This window comes from Halyomorpha halys, unplaced genomic scaffold (assembly GCF_000696795.3).
Source record: "Halyomorpha halys isolate HHAL.00 unplaced genomic scaffold, Hhal_1.1 Scaffold452.1, whole genome shotgun sequence".
Classification (NCBI taxonomy): Eukaryota; Metazoa; Arthropoda; class Insecta; order Hemiptera; family Pentatomidae; genus Halyomorpha; species Halyomorpha halys.
In genome coordinates, this window is record NW_027113202.1 from 400063 (window position 1) to 419180 (window position 19118).

Consider the following 19118-nt stretch of genomic DNA (forward strand, 5'->3'; position numbering starts at 1 on the left):
CCTGCAAGGAGGAAACAATTAATGTGAGAGGAAATTTATGTTGAAGATGTCCCTGAGGATGGCTGGAAGGGCCGAAACGTAGGACAAATAAATAAATATATAGTGTTGAGACTATTTTGGATATTAAATTAATTAATTGATAAATATTACCTGGTCTCGAAAAATTTTGAAATAATATAATTAAAATTCGATAATGTTTTTTATTGAATCCACCGTACTATAACATATAATAAAGAGTGAAACAAAAATTTGTTCATGATGGCATTTACTAATATATACTCAAAAAATTTCGTCAAAAAGAAAGCCCAAGCCTAATCATCACTGTTAAAACCTTGAACAAAATCGTAGTACTAGTTTCGATACCATCGCACGCAGGAATGAAGAGGGAATGAAACGGCTGATCAAGCAGCCAAAGAAGTAACATTATCACCAACAGAAGCTATATCACCAATTTATACCTCTTCATATATAAGTAACTTCCTAAAACACTAAGTAATGAAGATTTGTTTCCAGCTCTGGAAAACCATCAAGAGTCACAATAAACAAAATATATATATAAATAAACCCTGGAGAAACTTTAACCACAACAGCAGAAGAGAGGAGGTTCCCAACACTAGATTGGAATAGCCTCACAGGGATTTCTAATTATTGAAGAAACACCTCCAAAATGTAGCATTTGTAATGTGCAACCATTAGCCACATCTTCGAAGAATGCCCACGACATACAACTTTCGAAGTTTAGGATTCGAAGAAATCTCCTAACGATACAGGAGGTAACGTCACGAATCTTACATAATTTTTATTTTGTTTGGCAAGTGTGCACCGCGGCCACTTAGGGCCTAATGTATGCCGTCCTTTACTGTTCAGAACAGGCCAACCTGACGGATCAACCATCTATCTAATATTATAAACTAATATCTCACATAGCTTAGGATCTATAAGACCATCTCATCCAAAGGTTAGGAATCGTTAAGAATCGGCCAGTGCATCACGTCTGCATATGATGTGATACGCGGTCTCATTCTTTCTGCAGAACCTTCAGATTTAGTGGCTCTATTAATCTCATTTTATAGAAATGCTTGTTCTGCTGACAGTATCCTGGCATCCATTGCAAGGTACTCTTATTAAGAAGTGTATTAATTCTTCTGCTTTTGCCTCCTGGTGTTCCTCCAAAATATCCTAGCCTTGCCCTCAGCAACCAATTTAACCCCTCTCTTTGCATGGGACACCGCACATGGGATCGGGTATAAAGGGCACATTTTCAGATCCCTTTCTAGCGAGGCAGTCCGCTCTCTCATTGCCTTTAATGTCCGTGTGACCAGGCATCTTGTTGGCTAAAGAGAGTTCAGATTAGTCTTACACTCTTTAGCCCATTTTTAGTGGGTTATATAAGTACCCAGCGCATAAATGGCTGCCTGACTGTCAGTAAAAATCGTGATGAGCCTATCCCTCATACCCTCTTTTATTAGGTTATGGGGACTAAACTTAATTGCAAACACCTGAGACTAAAAGACTGAGGTGTGCTTTCCTAGCGATATGGAGATGCCCTCACAAGGTGTATCCATCCTCCTCAAGCCTGCTCTGGACCCTCGTTCCATTAAAGATTCGTCCGTATAGCAATCTACCCCTTTATACGGTTTGTGAGGATTTTAGATAATTGCTTAATAATGTATTTTGATCAAACTCTGTTTATCAGTTTACAATTAAATGATATTTAATGCTAGTAAGGCCTTCTTCTCATTGAGATAGTCTTTAAAATTAGAAGTATAGATTTATAATAATAATATACCATTGGAATGTCAAAGATTTTAGAAAAATTAATATCTGACATAAAGTCGTAAATGATAGCGAAGACCGAAAAACTCATAAACCTTCATGCCGTGTGGTATCACATAACTACAAATGTTTGAAGAAGTTAGTCAGGGGGGTGCGATCAGCAAAGAACAACATAAATAAACAAAACCATATTTATTTATTTTATGCCGACGTTTCGACCTGAGTTTCAGGTCTTCATCAGGGCTATAGAACAAAAGAGATAACAACATTTAGGGCAACATACAATTCAAAAGGAATAGAATACAAACAAATTTAGAATTATACAAAATATTGAATTAAATCATAAATGATAAAAAATTGATAACTGATAATTGAATAGTACAAAATTTTAATTGATTGATAATCATGGAATTGTATGGTAGTAGATTGAAAACAGTGACAGATGAAATATAATATCATGTAGGTAAGAAGATATGTATAATATAAGATATGCAAGTAGTGTCTAAAAAACTGAAAAAATAAATAAATAAATTGAATCTACAAATTGAACACTATGACAGACAATGAAAAATAGTGAGTGGCTTATATCTGAATTACAGTGTGAGTATTAACTTATATAACTTATATTAACTTATATAGTAGTTGTCGAGGTGGTTGTGTTTGATTTGATGGTTGACTCCAATTGACGATTTTAGGTACTCTATACCAGAAGACCTCGACAATGCATGTTCATACTGTTTAGGTAGCAGGTTAGGAGATTAATGGACAAGATGAGTCTTACGGGAACTAGCGGTAAGTCATTGAGCAAGGTGAGAGGAAGCAAGGTTTGGAAAGGAAAAGATACCCAGAAAGCAGAGTGAAATTAATTATAAATTTGTTTCCCACAATAACACAAGAGTGCACAATAACACTGCCTTCTAAGGAGGAGAATTCTCTGAAAAAGAAATACACAAAGAGGTCTTCCAATTTTTACTTAGTTAATTCTCTGGGTTATTAATCCCCATGGAAAGATATTGTAAAACGAGTTAGACGTTTGCTTTTAGTGGATCAAAAGATTCTACTATAACATTTATTGGTTCTAGTATTAGATTCAAGAATATTACAACATATAATATGGTTTTTAATTTGTACAATTAAAGAATAAACAAGAAATATAGATTTCAATATATGATGTTTGCCTGAGGATTGTAGTATTTTTCGTTGCGGCTGCAAGGTAGTGTTGCGTCAGTATGTAACGGCCAATCTCCTTGACCAGTAGTAACCAACCGATAGGAGCATAGTCGCTACAAAGGTTACTTAAGTCACAAATTACTATAAAAGTTTTCCTACATAATTACAAAGGAGGAAAAATTGAATAGAAGTGTCGAAAATAAGTTATGAGTTCATATTGAACTAAATGCTGATAAAAGAGATAAGAAATCTGCTTGAATTATTTCCAGTGACATAATTATTTGCCTGAAAAAGGATCAGGGAAGGAATACAATGATATGCAAATTTCTGAGAGTACTTTATACAAGGATATAAGTCTGACATGAATCCCTCTTCCTCAGCTGTCTCAAAAAAACCACTGAAGGATTAGATAACCACTGTATAGAAGCTGATTGTACCAAAGGAAGGTTACTCTACTCCCAGTTGTTCCACTGCTTATTTAACAGAATAAATAATCATCTGCCACAGCTGGAACCAATCCCAGGTCCAGGATTTGAGAGTAAAGTGCCCTTCTTAGACCTAGTCAACAATTACTCTGATTATTTACTAAAAACCTTCCCACTATACTTAATTAATAATTTGGCTAATTTAAATTTATGTGACATGTCCAAGACTATACCCATAATTTATTTGTCAATACTTATAATAACCTGGATAACTGATCAATTAAACAGGCATTTTGTTATCCTTAAATTTAAATGTTTGTTTCATAAATTAAATTAATTTTGCCATTCTGCAAGATCCAGGCCTAAATATTTAAAAGCAGATGATGCTATCCTGACCTACTCAAAGATGATCTATGACTAAAAAGCATTGGCAAAATCACTTGATACTGACGAATTGCCTTTTATTACTTTTCACATCATTACAATTTAAGAAGACTATATCAAGCACCAAACTACAGAAGATTAATATAAGATAATTAGTTATTTAGATGGTCAGTGATGGTGTAAGAAATAAACCACAGTTTACAATAGTTTACAATTTTTAGGTATTTAACCTGTGCTCTGAGCCGTAGAAAATATAAATAAAACACTAAGTAAGTATTTTTCAGTGTTCAATGTGTGGCTTTCGGAAAATTAACTTTATTTACTGCTAATTTTATTTCTGATTACAACACCGATCATTAACAACATCTAAAATTATAATTAAGAATAGATTTAATTCATGATCAACAGTATCTGCATTTTTATTTATTTATTTTTTATCCTATTTGAGTCTTTGGTTATAATTATTATTTTAGGCTGTATTGTAAGTGCTCATCAGTCAAGTAATTTATGAAATCAAGTAACGTTTTGTTAAATCATTCATTTAACTTATTCATAGATAAGTTAATCAATGTAAACAATCAAGCATATATTACTTATAATATTTCAGCATTTACATTTATGTGCGAAAATGGAATATTATTAAATAGATAGGTTTCTGTGTAAGAAAAATATTTTCACAATTATTTCCTTAAAACATAAAATAAAAGCATATTTTATATGATTTATTTAATTAATTCATTAAATTGCCAAATTTCATTTGACAAAAAAAAAAAATTAGTTAGATGTATTACATGGTAACCTTATTTATTGATCTAACAAGAAAGTGCTGACTCACATGCCAGCAGTGGTAATTAAAAATGTTCCGAAAAGCAGTGAAATCTCGTGTTCTAAAGAAAAAGAATGATACCCTTGGATCACTTCTCCATGAAACAATTAAAAAACAACGAGAAGAAATAAGAACAGCAATGATGAAATTTCCCTATTTTAATAGCTGGCCTGAAGATAAAATTCATCAATGCTGTGTTCATTCTGTCATCATTACCTATGGTGAAAATGATATTGTTCGTGGTAAGTAATATTCTGAATATTATTATCGATTTATTAAGAAATAATGTTCCATCTCTGAAAGGCCAAAATAATATGATGTCACATCTTTTTAATTGTTTTATTTTTAAATCAACTAAAATTATTTCAACACTATAATTAAAACTATAATGTTAAATAGTAAAATTAAAAAAAAATTGTAAATCACTTGTAAAAAAATTTGAATGTGAAAAGTTTTCCTCACCATTTGCATATTATGACTTATGATCTAGGAAAAAGACCTACACCAGTCGAAATGAGAGGAATTGGCCTAAAAAGTACATATTTAAAAAATATATATTTTTTTTTTTTAAATTCAATAGCTAATATTTTTTTTCCTTTGTAAAACCAACCCTTAATAATCAAAGCATATTCGATATTTTTTCTATATCTTTAGCAATTATGATTTTTTATGAGTGCTGTATGATATAGTCAACATACTAAGGTGAGTACTATAACTAGGTAACTTCAAACTTTGCAGAAAATGGTGTTGCACAAAAAGGTTCTAGGTTCCATTAAATAAGGTTCACAACATACCATAATCAGGTGACGGTTTAGCTTTAACTTTTCAACAAATAGATAAATTGATTATCAGAAAAAAAATTCATTCTGTGATAAGACAATTGTCTCCTAGTTTTCTCTAAAATTTAGATGTAGTTATCTAGTTGTAGTTTCACTCCATAATATACAAAAGTTGTAAATTTAAGGTCCTTCTGTAATCTTTAGTTTAAATACACCAAGAAAAAAAATTTTATCTTTAATATTTATTGGAAAAATGTAGGACTTTTTAAAAATTATAATCTGTTGCAAACTATAATTAACTTTAAAAAAAAAGACATTACTTAATAAATTTTATTTATAAATTAGACTGTGACCGTATAAGAATTTAAATCCCTAACAGCTGTGAAGAAGTTTATAAGTCTAGTTTATTAGGTATGAAGTTATCAACTTCCTTATGGTTGATATGGAAGTATTATTTCCTCATCATAAATAATTCTACACTCCTGAACTTTGTTAGTATCCATGTCCTCCTCTGTTATTGAACAGTTTCCTAAATAAACAGAATCAACTACCTTCTTGTTAATCAAACTTTCTCGATTAATAATCATTATAATTTATATTTCAGTGAAAGATGATGCCAATGTAGATGTCACACAATTTGTTCTTGAAGGAAAAGTTACTGTGATTCAAAGATTAGTGGTTCAAAGATACAAAGACAAAATAAATCCTAACAAAAAGTGCTATAGACTTTATAAAGATCAAAATGCAATTCCAGACTCTAAATTGAATTTAGAATCTATATTTATGCAAATTTGTCATTTAAGAGATGGAGCAACTTTTGGATTAGGTATAATTTTCAATTTATATAATCAGAATGTACCTCAACATTCAATTATATTAACTTTTTTTTCTTTAACTGTTTCAGGCGAAGAGCTATGTAAACATACAATAACAGCACACAAAGGAACCAAATGCCTCATAATCCCGAGACATATAGTGATACAAAATTTTGTACTCGATAACATTTGGGAAAAAATTATATTATTTTTAAATACTGTTTATCCAACTCTTGAAGATGTTTTTGAACAGTTCTTAATAAGTAGAAACTGGAAAGAATATTCTGAAAATTTGTATAACAGCCATTCTAGTAGGGCTCCACCTACAAACATTTGCATTCATGATATTCCTTTGACTATCAGATCCATGGATTTAAATTATAGCAAGTGCTTTGAAGGAGCAAAAAATAATCCTTTGTATCTAATAGGAGAAAACTCATCATCCTCAACTCTTGTTTCAATAGTTTCAAAAAAGGAGTCATACAGCAGGGAAAAAAAAGCGAAAAATGACCAAAATATAAAGAAAAAGGGGTATTAAATTGTAATTAATGATAAACAATTAACATGTACCATTTCAGGAGTCCAGAACAGATAGATTACCTCTATGAAGGAGTAACACAATATCATCAAACCAAAATTCAGTTTGTGATGCAAAGTATTACAATGCAGGTTAAAGTTATACTCAGTACAGTAATGGGCTGCAGATACATCAGTAATATGACAGGGATTAATATGCTTGTGAATAATTTTAAAAAATAACAGTGGCCAAGCAAGAAGTGAGGTCCAGTCTTCTTGAGGCCTCTCTGTTTCATTAGGAAAGAAGGGGTGTTATAGAACAACAATTATAACATTCTTAAAATTTTGTAAATACTACTTTTCAGTCAGCTACTAAGTCAAATATATCTGAAATTATAAATCATATAATAAACCACAATTTAAAAGCCAGGAATATTAAGCATTATTTAATGTATAATGCAATTTGTATTTCCAGTTGAATCTTATCAACACAATAAAAAATGAATAACTTCCAAATTTATAGAAAAAATATAAACATAATTTTTTTTATATGAAGAATGTCGGGGGTGCTGTCAAAAAGTAACAAAAAAATAGTGATGTTTTTCAACTTGAGAACCCCGATGAAGGCCAACAATGTGAGGTGAAACGTCGAAAATAATTAATTGTTAACTATATATTTTTTTGTTCCTTTTTGATCACACCCCCAACCATCTTCATATTTTTAAATTTTTTATATATAAGTATTTTTTACTCAAATTTCATGTCCCATTTATTGTATATTAATAGGTTTTATTGTAATGTACAAAATAAATTAAAACTAATCTCTAAATTGCATTAATATATGGTAATTGTTTACCTCAGCTCCCCCAAAATGGCGGAAGTCAATTTTTTATTTTAAAATTAAAGAAAAATGACCAATCTCTTAACTTAGTAGTAGTATGTAAATAGAACCACCCCTAAAAACTACTAAAGGTGGATCCACATGTTGGCCGCTCGCCACGAATCGCAGGCTTGTACAAATGCTCGGTAAACAAAGAGCAGACCATCCACATGTCAGTGTTATTCAGAGAGGCAAGCATGGCGGACGTACTAGTGGTTTCAGCCATTGCACTTGGAATGTATTATTTTTATTACAAAAAAAAGAAAATGAAAGGAAATGAAATATAAATAAATAAGATTAAATATAAAACTTATTATAAAAAGTACCAACAAACACCTTTAACCTCAACAGTTGCAACTAGACAAAGAACAACGGTGGAGATGCTACATGAGCGCTCTCACGAACCCCTTTGATCTGTGTCCAAAAAACCGACTCTCAACGGATCGGCAACGAGCCTAGGCCAACCAAGCCAAGCCAAGTCTGAGTTCGCCATGGCTTGTCCAACATGTAGAGGCCCCTTAATGTCCATTTGATGAAAATCTGTTTAGCCAGGTTCTTAATGCAGGAATACCAGAATATTAAAAAATTTATGAGACCAAAATGTTTAAAAAGTATAAAAAAAATTTAATTTCCTGCCACTGGGTATTGTTTTATACATTAGTACCAAACAACATAAAAAAATTGTTATTCGAGGCCATGATATGTAATTCACCCATCATCTGTTTCCTACTTGTGATGTATTGATACTTCGTATACTTGATATATCGACTTATCTCTTGAACATTACGTTCTTGATTTTGAGCGGTTTATGATCTGTTATAGGTTATGTAAACAACTTGATACTTTCTTGATACCAATACCGCTTATTTAAATTATTTTATGAATAACTCACTCAACGGAAATTGATTAACGTTACTTAAGTATTTGTGAAAGTTGTATTGTCTTGCAGACTGCTGGCAGATTATTTTTTTATACCTCTGACATTGATTTGTTAATATTGGGACAATTGTGGCAATATTTGTCGTGTTTTATGAATTTTTGAGGAGTAGGACCTGCCATTACTTTTTTAAAATTTAAGATGGAGAAACATATTCCAAAATTTGGACGGTTAGATGTAAGTGTAATTGTCTGATTTTAGAGTAACTAAGTTGAACACAAAACTGGCTGTAGCAAAGTAGCACCTCAATCATTAAAAAATTTACTTAATATTAATAACTGAATTTATGGCCTTGGAAGTGCAGTAACATATCCTTTTGGGCTATCACCTAATGATTTAGAGTCAAATCTGAATGTAATTGTTACATTTATTGACATAATAATAAATAAATAGTTAAATTATAGAATTTTCCTTCCAGTCAGATCCTTGAAGCATTATACTGTATACCTTTCTATTTTGTTTTCAGCTGATTATTGGACCCATGTTTTCGGGCAAATCTTCTGAATTAATCAGAAGGATCAGGAAATATAGACTTTGCAGCTATAATTGTGCTATTATCAAGTTTGATGCTGATAATCGTTATTCCAATGATTTGATTATGACACATGATGGAAAGAGAATGACAGCTATTAATTGTCATGAACTTTATCATATTAGTAATGTTGAACAATATGATGTAATCGGAATAGATGAAGCACAATTTGTAAGTAAACTATATTTTTTATTTAGTTAATTGCACTACAAATTATTGTAATTAGTTACATTTAATTTCATAAACAAATTAAGTTACTCAAGCCAACAAAGTAATAAACTGCTCTGGTGAGTTTGATTTCTTTAGAACAAAATTTCCTTAACTCTTTATTTCTGACTGTAATGTGGGAAATACTTTTTAGAGTTCTCCTTTTTGGTTGGTTAAAAAAATTATCCATCTTCCTAATGTGCTGGGTTTGTCTACAGTTTGCTGCTGAAGCTTTTCGGAATTTCTCACATGACAGGGAGCAAGATTAGATTTAAGTTAGGCTGTCTTCAAATCGCTTTCTGCTTTTAGGGCGTTGCATTCGTAGGAATCGAAGACCTCACAGGACAAGTAAAACAAGGCTTAATTTTGAAGCACGCTTTAAAATTGATTAATTTTTCCTCCGGGTCTTTTGCTAGTCCTCACCAATGAGAAATAAATATTTTGATATAGGAGTTTTAAAAATTTTACTACTTTAGTTTTTCAAACTGAAATTTGACTTTTTCTTCTATTATCTTCATCATTACCAAGTAAAGAAATAAATAATTTAATGTCCCAAAAAACTGAAAGAGATTAAGTGAAGAAAAACAATGGTTAATAGCTGAATGAAGCAACTTACAATTTTTAGGGAGAAAAAAAAAAGAGTCGTGTAATATCAAAAATTAATTAATAACCGGATCCAGGCCACTAAGTTATTGCAAGTAGGGGTTTAAAAGGTATCTTTATTATTCCACTCTGTGATGTTTGAGCTATGAAAAAGTTGAATTTTCGATCATCATCAGTCCATCAGCACTTTCTGTCCTGTAGACATGTTTTATTCCTTCTTCTTGCAGGAGATGCTCAAGAGACACCTTTTGCTATCACCTGGTTGGCTTCATCTTGAAAGCACTAGAAACTAAGCAATTCTTGTGTCTAACATATCTCCTAGCCTCCTCTACTAAAGTAGATTTAAATGCTGATGCCTCAATTCCACCAAATGATTATAATTATTTAATGAAGGCCTAGACTCAGAAAGTTATATTGCCTTAACAGGAGATTAACTCCTGACATTCATAACAAGCTTCACACCAAATAATGGAATGTTTGGACCTCTCTTACAGATCAGAAGTAGTCATGAATTAAGTTCATGGTTTTAACATATAAATTATGCATTAGCTACAGAATATTCTCCAGTGGAAAAATACCTTAAACATAAGTATAACATAGTACATTAAACCTTTTAAAAAATTTTTGAATTTGAAAAATCTTGAATCATAATTTTTTTATTATTGTTGTTATAGTTCTCTGATGTTTTTCCATTTTGTAATGAATATTTGAAAAAAGGAAAAATATTGATTGTAGCAGGACTTGACGCAACATATTTGCGAACTGGTTTTGAGAACATTTTGGCCCTAGTCCCTTTCGCAAATAATGTTGATAAGCTTTCAGCCATCTGTATGTCTTGTGGTAAAAATGCTTCATTTACAAAGAGGATATCTGGAGAAAATGAGGTAATCAATATAATTTGTCAGTTAAAATAACATTTTATTTTAATCTTTAATACATGATATAATATCAATAATATACTTTGAACCTAAGTCAAACTTAAATCAACAATACAATTATAATACTAAAAATTAAAATGGCCCTGGTTTTATCACTAGCTTAGATTGGTAATATTGATTTTATTACACATTCAAGCATTCAAAGCAAGATAAATATTTGAAGATGTAAAGGAGAATCATTAAAGTCATTATACAATATCTTTTCTTGAAGTATTATTTTGTTTTATTGATTATTCAAATTTAGTTTCACTCCTTTACTGATAAATTTTTAATTTTAGTTGTTGTTTAACTTTTAATCGGTTGAAATATTGTTTTTAAAAACTTTCTAAATTTGAAGTATACAATAGAAATTGGCATTGAATAAAAAGAGAATTTAATGTGAATGGGTCAATTACATACTTAACACTTTGATTTATTTCAATGCTTAAATTACTAATCTCTTACCACAATAAAATTTTGATTGTATACACCAACTCAAATTTCAGATCGAAGTTGTTGGCGGATTAGACAAGTATATGGCAGTCTGCAGAGATTGTTATAAAATTTCATCTCCTCCAAAAAGGACTCCATTCAAGTCTTCTAATACACCAACATTTTCAGAAGTATCTAAATTGAACTATGAACCTCCTTGTAAACGGCAAATATGTATATGATCATGTAGGATTTTATAATCTTGTGATTATTGGTGAATCTGTTTCTTGCATTCCTCAAGTTTTGTATTTATTATCTTTTCTATAAAGCTGGTTTGATTGTTGTACTTATAACTGCTTCTTTTTCTGCTGCATTATGTAAGCAGTCAGTGCAATACTTCCACTCATCACAGTTGAAAGTGTAAAATTTGTTAATAGCAGAATATCTTTTGAATCCATTAATATAGTATATATGCGACCTGTAAAAAAATAATTAATACCAGATAAGTATAAATTCATTTATCATCTCTTAAAAGTTCAGGCCTCATCATTAAAGTTTTTATTTGTGAAGTTGTTAGATTATTTGTTAGTTGTAATATTTATATTTTTGTTAAAATATGTCTCATTTGTTAAGATATTAAAAATAAAATTGTGATTAAGCCTACAGATTTTTTTCTAATGAATTAGTGAGATAACTGCTATGATAAGCACATATTTCAAGTATATTAAGTTCAAAGTGTTAATTCATTGCTGATATCATTTACTTAGCAAGTACTCCATAGAAGATCTTTATTTTACCTTATTATCCTTCCTTAAAAATGTATGCTACCAGTCCAGTCATTATGTGTATTGTTTAAAGATGGCAACTGATCACTCCATACTAAATATTTCATTTTTGGTAATAAACTACCAAAGCACACCCAAAAAAAATTGGATTTGTTTTTTTTTTAAGGGGAAAGGAGGAAAAAGAAGACAAATGTGGGTTTTAAATGAAATATTAGTTTTTGCACGGGTGACTTATGTTTCTTGAGTATTGTTTTATTGCGAATCTTATAAAAACCAAAGCAAGATGAAACAATCTCCCTTAAAAACAGGTATACTTTGTTCTAAATTAAAATACACTTCTATTATTCTGCCATGGTATATTGGAGTAGAGTGATCATCTGTGTCCACCTGAAGCCAAGCTATCCGTTTTACTTTTTTAACTCCCTAATGTAGAACTATCATAATCAGCAAAACCTTTTTTTTTTTTTAATCTCTTAATTTATATTTGCTTGGATCCCCTGAATTCAACTTTACCTTTACAAGTGTCATAATCATCTGCTGTTTCAAAGGGTCCCCTCATTCACTCAAACTTCGTTTGTATAGTCTCAGGTAAATTTTAGGATTGATAACTATTATTTTAGACTGCTAATAATTTATAAACTCGATTTCATAATTATTCAGGATGGCGTTATGTATAAAACAAGTTTATCTAATTGGTATAAATGTAGAAAAATTAATTGAAATTTTGATTATTTATCTTATTATTCTTTTTCAACAGATTAATTAGTTAATTATCTCAAAATCTGAGGGAACTGATCGTAAAAGAAAGCAGAAAAGGTAAAACAAAAGTAAATTATTAAGGATGATAAAATAATTTTTCCTTAAAGTGGAAAAATAACAGACTAGACTGGCCTACATCTTTCATTCCTGTTCATAAGCTTATACCTTTTATTCTCCTTTATAAAAAAAAACAAAGATGTAACTTCACTTGCATTCTTAAAAATATAGCTGAGTACATAAAATTATAATTATATCTAAGGACCTTGTATCTTGAGATTACAAAAACATATTTAAATGCTAAGATGAAGATGGCCACGAGACCAGCTAATGTAAAATGTCATTTGAGTGCTACCAATGGGTAGTTTCTCTACATGCCTGTAACACTCTAATTTAACTTAGATCAGATTTACTAAATGTATTATAATGTACAGTTGTAAATAGCAATAAATAAATATTAAAAAAAAAATACAATTATTTTATTTTATTTGGTAAATATTTATAAGTAATATTAAAGGTGTTGTAGTATACATGTTTACCCCACTAACCTCTACAATTTTAGGAATTGCAATTCGATTTTCGCTGGGTCATAACAGTGGCAGTAGTAAATCTTTTGAGGGTATTCTTACTTCTTCTCAAACAAACCTGACACTGTATTTTCTAATGGGATGGGATCATTTTTTTCTTTTATCGATTCTGATACCAAATGAAATTTTAAAACAAACTTTTAGGTTCTATTTTTATCTAAAACTTATTTTATTTATTCAAAGAATAAATGCTTCAATTATGATAGGGCTCCTTAAGGGAAATTTTATTCTGAAAAAATTTTGTCATCAAAGATTTTGTGGACTTCCTCACTGTTTTCATACAAATCATCAAAACCAAATAATATTCATTGGTGATTTAGGCCTTCAGGACGCGTAGATTAAAAAAAGTGCCAGAGGTGAATTTATCTTAAAGTTTCATTTGCAATCAGAATCCATTAAAAAAAAATGAGCTGGATAAGGTTAGAAAATTAACAATACCCTCAAAAGAAGGACTACATGCCCACTGTAATGACCATTAATATCCTTTTTGGTATAAATGTTTGTGGTAAACTTTTTATTTTTTCAATGTTTTTCAAATCAAAATAAGTCAAGAAGTTATGTAAAAAATATATATAATTTAAGGTTATAATCAGTTTACTGTCCACCTGTCCTAGTGTTGAACCTTAATAATCTATTGATGGAATTTTTGGCAATTTAAATACTTACTTCCATTGGTTAATGCTGAAATAATCCATGTTGTAACACTAACTGAATCAGCATTTTGTTTTCTCAGTATTTCCCATAACTGAATTGCCTTGCTTGACAAAGAAACTGGAGTACAAAATGGCTACAAATAGTTTTAAAGTTAATTAAATTTTCATTCAGTAAATAATAAATTTTTTCGTAAAAAATTTTTATTTACTTACTACCATAAGTGTTAAGATACTCGGGTCTAGTACTTGCATCAAGAAAGATATTGTGAGACCAAAATATAAAATTGTACTGATAATTACTTTCATTCCTATTAAGTTTTGATAAAACAACACCAGATAAATCAATACATATTCCTGCGCTATCAATACAGGATATTCCAAATAAGAAAGAGGAGAATATTTGTTGACATAATTATACAGTGCAGTTGTTGTATAGCTGAAATAGTATTAATTATGACTGTTAATTTTTTTTGGTTCGGTATCATAACATAAATATAAAATCACAATAATATTGTTTGAAGATTAAAATATTTTATATTAATATAACAATAAGATCTTAGTAAAGATCTCTTGCAGAAATTAATACAAAATAAAGTAAATTAAAAACCATATATTTGCAAATCGGCATACAGTAAATAATATAGATTTAACGGAACATGTCAAAAAAGCTTAGTGAATCAATAGGGGTGAAAGACATTCTGTCAACAAAGCAGGAGTTTGTCACTTGTGGTGTTAGTAACAGTAATAGTGAAAGTGAGCTATCACAGCAACTATTATTTATGATCTAACAATTACTGTCGTACTATCAGGATTTGCTTAAAAGTTGATAGTACCATTAACTATCTGTGTACATGTGACAATCTTACTGTCAGTATCACTGTCACCATGGAACTTCCACTTAAGCAGAAAAAATGATTTAAGAAATGTGAATTTATGAGAGCAATGAAAATAGATATATTTATTTAAGCAAATTAAACTTATAAGGTTGTTTACTCTAAATTTAGCTGCAATTATTCTTCATAGGACTCCTAGCATAATACTATTAATGTCATGCACATCAATCTTCCCATTTGAAGCACCTTTAAGCATGAAAGGTAATCCAGAATAACACTTGTATTGAGGGTGTATCTATTTATAAAAAGTTTTCTAAATCTAAAACTTTTTGGGCAGATAATTTATTTTTTTCAGATCAGCTATTGAGAGAGGCCCAGCCCAAACCCAAACTGCTATAGAAAATTGGTTTTATTATTTTATTTGTAATCAAAATATTTATTTGTAACCTAAATTCTTTGTAAATATAATTATGAACAAAATGTCACTGCTTCAGACTGTTGGATAGTGAGCTGTTCCTTTGTTTAGGTCTGTTCGATGGTCGCGTTGATTACTGCAAAAAATACTCTTTGTCCTTGTGTTATAAAACCCTCTCTGATCCATCACACAATTTCTATAAAGCAAATACCTAGCATTTTGTTTGTTAGGGGACAAACCTGGCAGTTGAACATGGATGCTGACTACATTACCGCTTACCATGTATGAAACCCAAGACCATTCATGAATTGTAGCTTAGTTGTAGTAAAAGAGGTTATAGAAATAGAGGGATAAAAACTAGTTGGACCTATTCAAAGTGTTTAATGAAATAAAAATGGATGAAATAGCCATAATATGAATGTCACAAAAAAAAATTTTTGATGAATCAAAGTTGTAAGTGGCTGATCTTATTGAAAATGTTTGTTGCACAGGATACTTTATATTCCATTCTCCAGTGTATGCATATGTCTCTGTGGCTCTTATTAAATGAGACAATGCACATTGAAGGGTTTTGGGGAATTATTCTGAAATGTAATTTAATTGTACAGTGCAATGTAATGATAGTAGATGACTGGCAGTTAGTGTATTCCATTGTTTGTCCTTTTTCTCTGGTTTCTACACCATTGAGTAATGTATAAAGTATAATACTAATTATTTTCTACTCATGATTGAGCTAACGAGAAGTTTACTACCATGATCCAACATATCATAATCATTCCTCATCTACTGCTTGTGAGTGTGAGCTGCCTTTCTGCATAGCCTGGACCAAGTTCCATGATCTTCAACCAGCCCTTTCCTACTGCCATCCTGACCTCTCTTAGCAAAGCATTCTCATACCCCTTTTTCCAAAGTGCCCCAGGGTCTTCTACTATCACCCCTCGCTTTAAATGTCGCCCTTGCAAAATGATTGTTGCTCATTCTTCAAATTTGTCCAAACATATAACATACAATTGGCTGTCAAAACTACTTTAAACAGTTTGCTTTTCTACTGGTTTCACAGGTACTATAATGATAGTGTTATGAATTCAGTACCTTTTGGTTTTCCCCATTTTCATTACCCTTGTTTTATCAGAATGTATCTCCATATCAATTTCCCATGATTTTGTCTCAAAAATGCTTTTATTATGGTTAAATTCTCTGTCATTATTAGCAAGATCAACTATTTCTTCTATGAAGGCCATCAATAGTTAACTGGTCTTCAATATCTTGATCCCAAGTTTTGACTTTTTAGCTGGCCCTAGGCCGAGCAGCTGTGTAATCCAGAACCAGAATAAATGAAATGGAGCTTAGTTTGTAGCCCTGTTTTTGGCTCTAAAATCTTTTGAATAACAATTGGCTGTCTCTACCATATTTAATGTTCTATACATTCGTTCATATTCTATACACTCATTATTACAAGCCCTAGTCCTTTCCTTGAACATATTTAAACTATCAGTTTTTGAGTTCTAGACTTTTCAGGAAATATTTTTTTAAATCAACCCACAGCGGAATCACTTTTTTACAAAGAGTATAAGCTCAAACATAAGTTTTGAGTAATCTAGAAAAAACTGTCTCAACACATTTTAAGGTTTGAAAATTCCGAATGCATTAATGTATTCTACAATACAATTCTGATACAAATTAGTTCTACCTTCAGAAATCAGTTTTGGGAAAAATTATATATCTGTAATTTGGACTAATGACATTTCTATTGTGAATGATACAATTGTTTTTGGAATTATAAATGGTATTTCTGGGTTTTTTAAATATTCCCAACTGCATTGACATTTATAACAATTAGTCATAACTCTTCTAACTGTTTTTACTTATATATTTTACTAATTATTTTATACTTATTAATATTACTTTGTTAATGAGAATCAATCCAAAGCTGTACCAAGGATAAGTTCTGTTGCTTTAATGCAAAAATTAAGTTTATTGTTTGTTTACAAGGATTGCTTTAACTGTAACATCCTTATATCCTCTTGGGGTGGTTGTCCTAAAGGTTGCAACCAATTTCAGCCAGGGTGAGAAAGTTGAAATTTATTCTACAAGTCATCATGCTATATTTGATTCTTCTAGTTTATGAATATTCTGCCTCGACCTTGGAAGAATTTGATTGTTTGTTGATATTAACATCTATTGCCAGAAACATGATCATTGATAAACCCTATGTAAAAAAAATCATATCTAACTATTTTAATTTATTTTCCTTTCATGAATTTCTGTCATAAATTATTAAAATAAATATATTACTTCTGCATCGCTAATTAGCTAAATAACATGAGAACTCAGGTGACATTCTTATTTTTTACAATTTGTTTTTCTCGGTTATATTCTAAACTTTTTTTTATATAATTTGAAATTCCTCATAATAGCAAATAATTAAACTATGACATGTTAAAGTATAATTGAAAACTAAGGAAACATATATTTTTCTATTGTGATTGTTTTATTCTAAATTTATCACTGTAAGCAAACACAGTTACTTGCTTATGTAATAGAAAATATTTAAATTAGTAGAATTCACCAAAATATCAGGTATCATTTTTCTTCTGAGTAATGTTACATTTAAAAATATAAACCATACCCATGAAGAGTTTTGGGTTCAATACATAGCAAGCATTCAGGTATTTGAACAAGTGTTTATGTAAGGAGGTAATCCAGCTGGTAGGTACGCCACCGGGATCAACAAAATACTTAGCCCTTGTTTGTGTCCTTTATTCATTCATAATTATGCCATCAAAGGGTAATATGTATTATTGTAATCATTAACTTCAGCATTTAAAATTCTTAACAATTGATACTCCTCCATTTAATGATCTGAACATAATTTAATGTTGCCTAAATGATATTATGAAAAATCCTCAGAAAAGTTAAACTGAGTATCATAGTCATTAAAATAAATCATAAATATAAAGCGTGATAAATTGATCTTTTTGAGGGATGTGTATGCCAGTGTGTATACTGTGTTTGCATAAAATGAATTAAGGCAAGCTTATCCAAGACATACCAATTGTACAAACAATGCAATGTTTATACTAATTAGCATAAAATTGAAAATGTAAATAAGTTTGGAGAAAATATTTCATCCAAATAACACAAAAGTTCTTATACTTTTTTGGTCAAAAAACAAACAAAACAAATTTCAATTAATTCCTACTAACATTAAAAACAAACTGTGCTAATAAGGTAAAAGATCAACTTAAGAAATCTGAGAATTAGGATACCCAAAGATGCATTTCAAACTATATTTCTACAAATAGGCATGCTAAAAATTTTTTCAAATATAAATTTATGGACTACCTTCCAAGTTCCATGATTAATCCGTATATATTAATTCCCCTAGCATTTTTCAAACTAATAATACTACGAATTTGTGGTAATTTTAAAAATAAACACATCGAAATTATTATAATACTAAAAGAATCACTAATTAATTGGGTTATATCCATATTCATGAAAATGATTTCCTCTTAAAGATAAATTTTATATCCCATCAAATTCAAATAAAAGAAAAAAAATCTTATCAAGGGAAACAAAGAATCAAGAGTAGAAATTGAATTTCGGCCTGAAGAAAATATTAATTTAATGTAGAGTAAACCACAAAACAAAAGGATTAATAAAATATATCTTTTTTCTTATGTCAATGTACTTATTACACCCAATTCCGTATAAAACTTTTATTATTAGCAATTCAATGATATACAAAGTTTAGTTGTTCATGAACGACAACTACAACGAATATCAAATCTAAAAGTTACTCGAGCAATCTTGCCCCCTACGTCAGGGACAATCTTTTGTCTCTCACCTAACACATACTGATGATTTTTTATTAGATTCTCCAAGAA

General features: G+C 30.2%; 3 protein-coding genes across 5 annotated transcripts; 2 read left to right on the forward strand and 1 right to left on the reverse strand.

Moving 5' to 3' along the window:
- Window positions 1-4612: 4612 nt before the first annotated feature.
- Window positions 4613-7379, forward strand: LOC112211952 (uncharacterized). Its single transcript, XM_067050797.1, has 3 exons — window positions 4613-4823; window positions 5965-6186; window positions 6265-7379. Exons 1-3 carry the CDS (start codon window positions 4613-4615, stop codon window positions 6711-6713), a joined length of 882 nt encoding a protein of 293 aa, XP_066906898.1. The 3' UTR covers window positions 6714-7379.
- Window positions 7380-8356: 977 nt separating this feature from the next.
- Window positions 8357-12003, forward strand: LOC106682927 (thymidine kinase, cytosolic). The gene is made up of 4 exons (XM_014424064.3): window positions 8357-8685; window positions 8975-9211; window positions 10525-10734; window positions 11274-12003. Exons 1-4 carry the CDS (start codon window positions 8650-8652, stop codon window positions 11439-11441), a joined length of 651 nt encoding a protein of 216 aa, XP_014279550.1. The 5' UTR covers window positions 8357-8649; the 3' UTR covers window positions 11442-12003.
- LOC106682928 (solute carrier family 66 member 3) lies at window positions 10745-18952 on the reverse strand. 3 transcript variants are annotated; one of them, XM_014424065.3, is made up of 4 exons: window positions 18574-18952; window positions 14194-14416; window positions 13994-14114; window positions 10745-11677 (listed from the first exon to the last, which is right to left on the reverse strand). In XM_014424065.3, exons 1-4 carry the CDS (start codon window positions 18726-18728, stop codon window positions 11547-11549), a joined length of 630 nt encoding a protein of 209 aa, XP_014279551.1. In that variant the 5' UTR covers window positions 18729-18952; the 3' UTR covers window positions 10745-11546. The 3 variants fall into 3 exon arrangements, with proteins under 3 accessions (XP_014279551.1, XP_066906901.1, XP_066906900.1); XM_067050800.1 differs by lacking the exon at window positions 18574-18952 and adding an exon at window positions 17134-17153; XM_067050799.1 differs by lacking the exon at window positions 18574-18952 and adding an exon at window positions 14974-15979.
- Window positions 18953-19118: the final 166 nt, after the last annotated feature.

What these genes read in the sequence shown, in the direction of transcription:
- LOC112211952 (XM_067050797.1), top strand. Translation starts at nt 4,613, where the DNA reads ATGTTCCGAAAAGCAGTGAAATCTCGTGTTCTAAAGAAAAAGAATGAT. An exon ending in TGAAAATGATATTGTTCGTG is followed by an intron (nt 4,824 to 5,964) that starts GTAAGTAATATT and finishes TTTATATTTCAG; the next exon opens with TGAAAGATGATGCCAATGTA. An exon ending in TGGAGCAACTTTTGGATTAG is followed by an intron (nt 6,187 to 6,264) that starts GTATAATTTTCA and finishes TAACTGTTTCAG; the next exon opens with GCGAAGAGCTATGTAAACAT.
- LOC106682927 (XM_014424064.3), top strand. Translation starts at nt 8,650, where the DNA reads ATGGAGAAACATATTCCAAAATTTGGACGGTTAGAT. An exon ending in CAAAATTTGGACGGTTAGAT is followed by an intron (nt 8,686 to 8,974) that starts GTAAGTGTAATT and finishes TTTTGTTTTCAG; the next exon opens with CTGATTATTGGACCCATGTT. An exon ending in GGATATCTGGAGAAAATGAG is followed by an intron (nt 10,735 to 11,273) that starts GTAATCAATATA and finishes CTCAAATTTCAG; the next exon opens with ATCGAAGTTGTTGGCGGATT.
- LOC106682928 (XM_014424065.3), bottom strand. Translation starts at nt 18,728, where the DNA reads ATGAATATGGATATAACCCAATTAATTAGTGATTCTTTTAGTATTATA. An exon ending in TTAATCATGGAACTTGGAAG is followed by an intron (nt 14,417 to 18,573) that starts GTAGTCCATAAA and finishes ATACTATTTCAG; the next exon opens with CTATACAACAACTGCACTGT. An exon ending in GTATCTTAACACTTATGGTA is followed by an intron (nt 14,115 to 14,193) that starts GTAAGTAAATAA and finishes AACTATTTGTAG; the next exon opens with CCATTTTGTACTCCAGTTTC.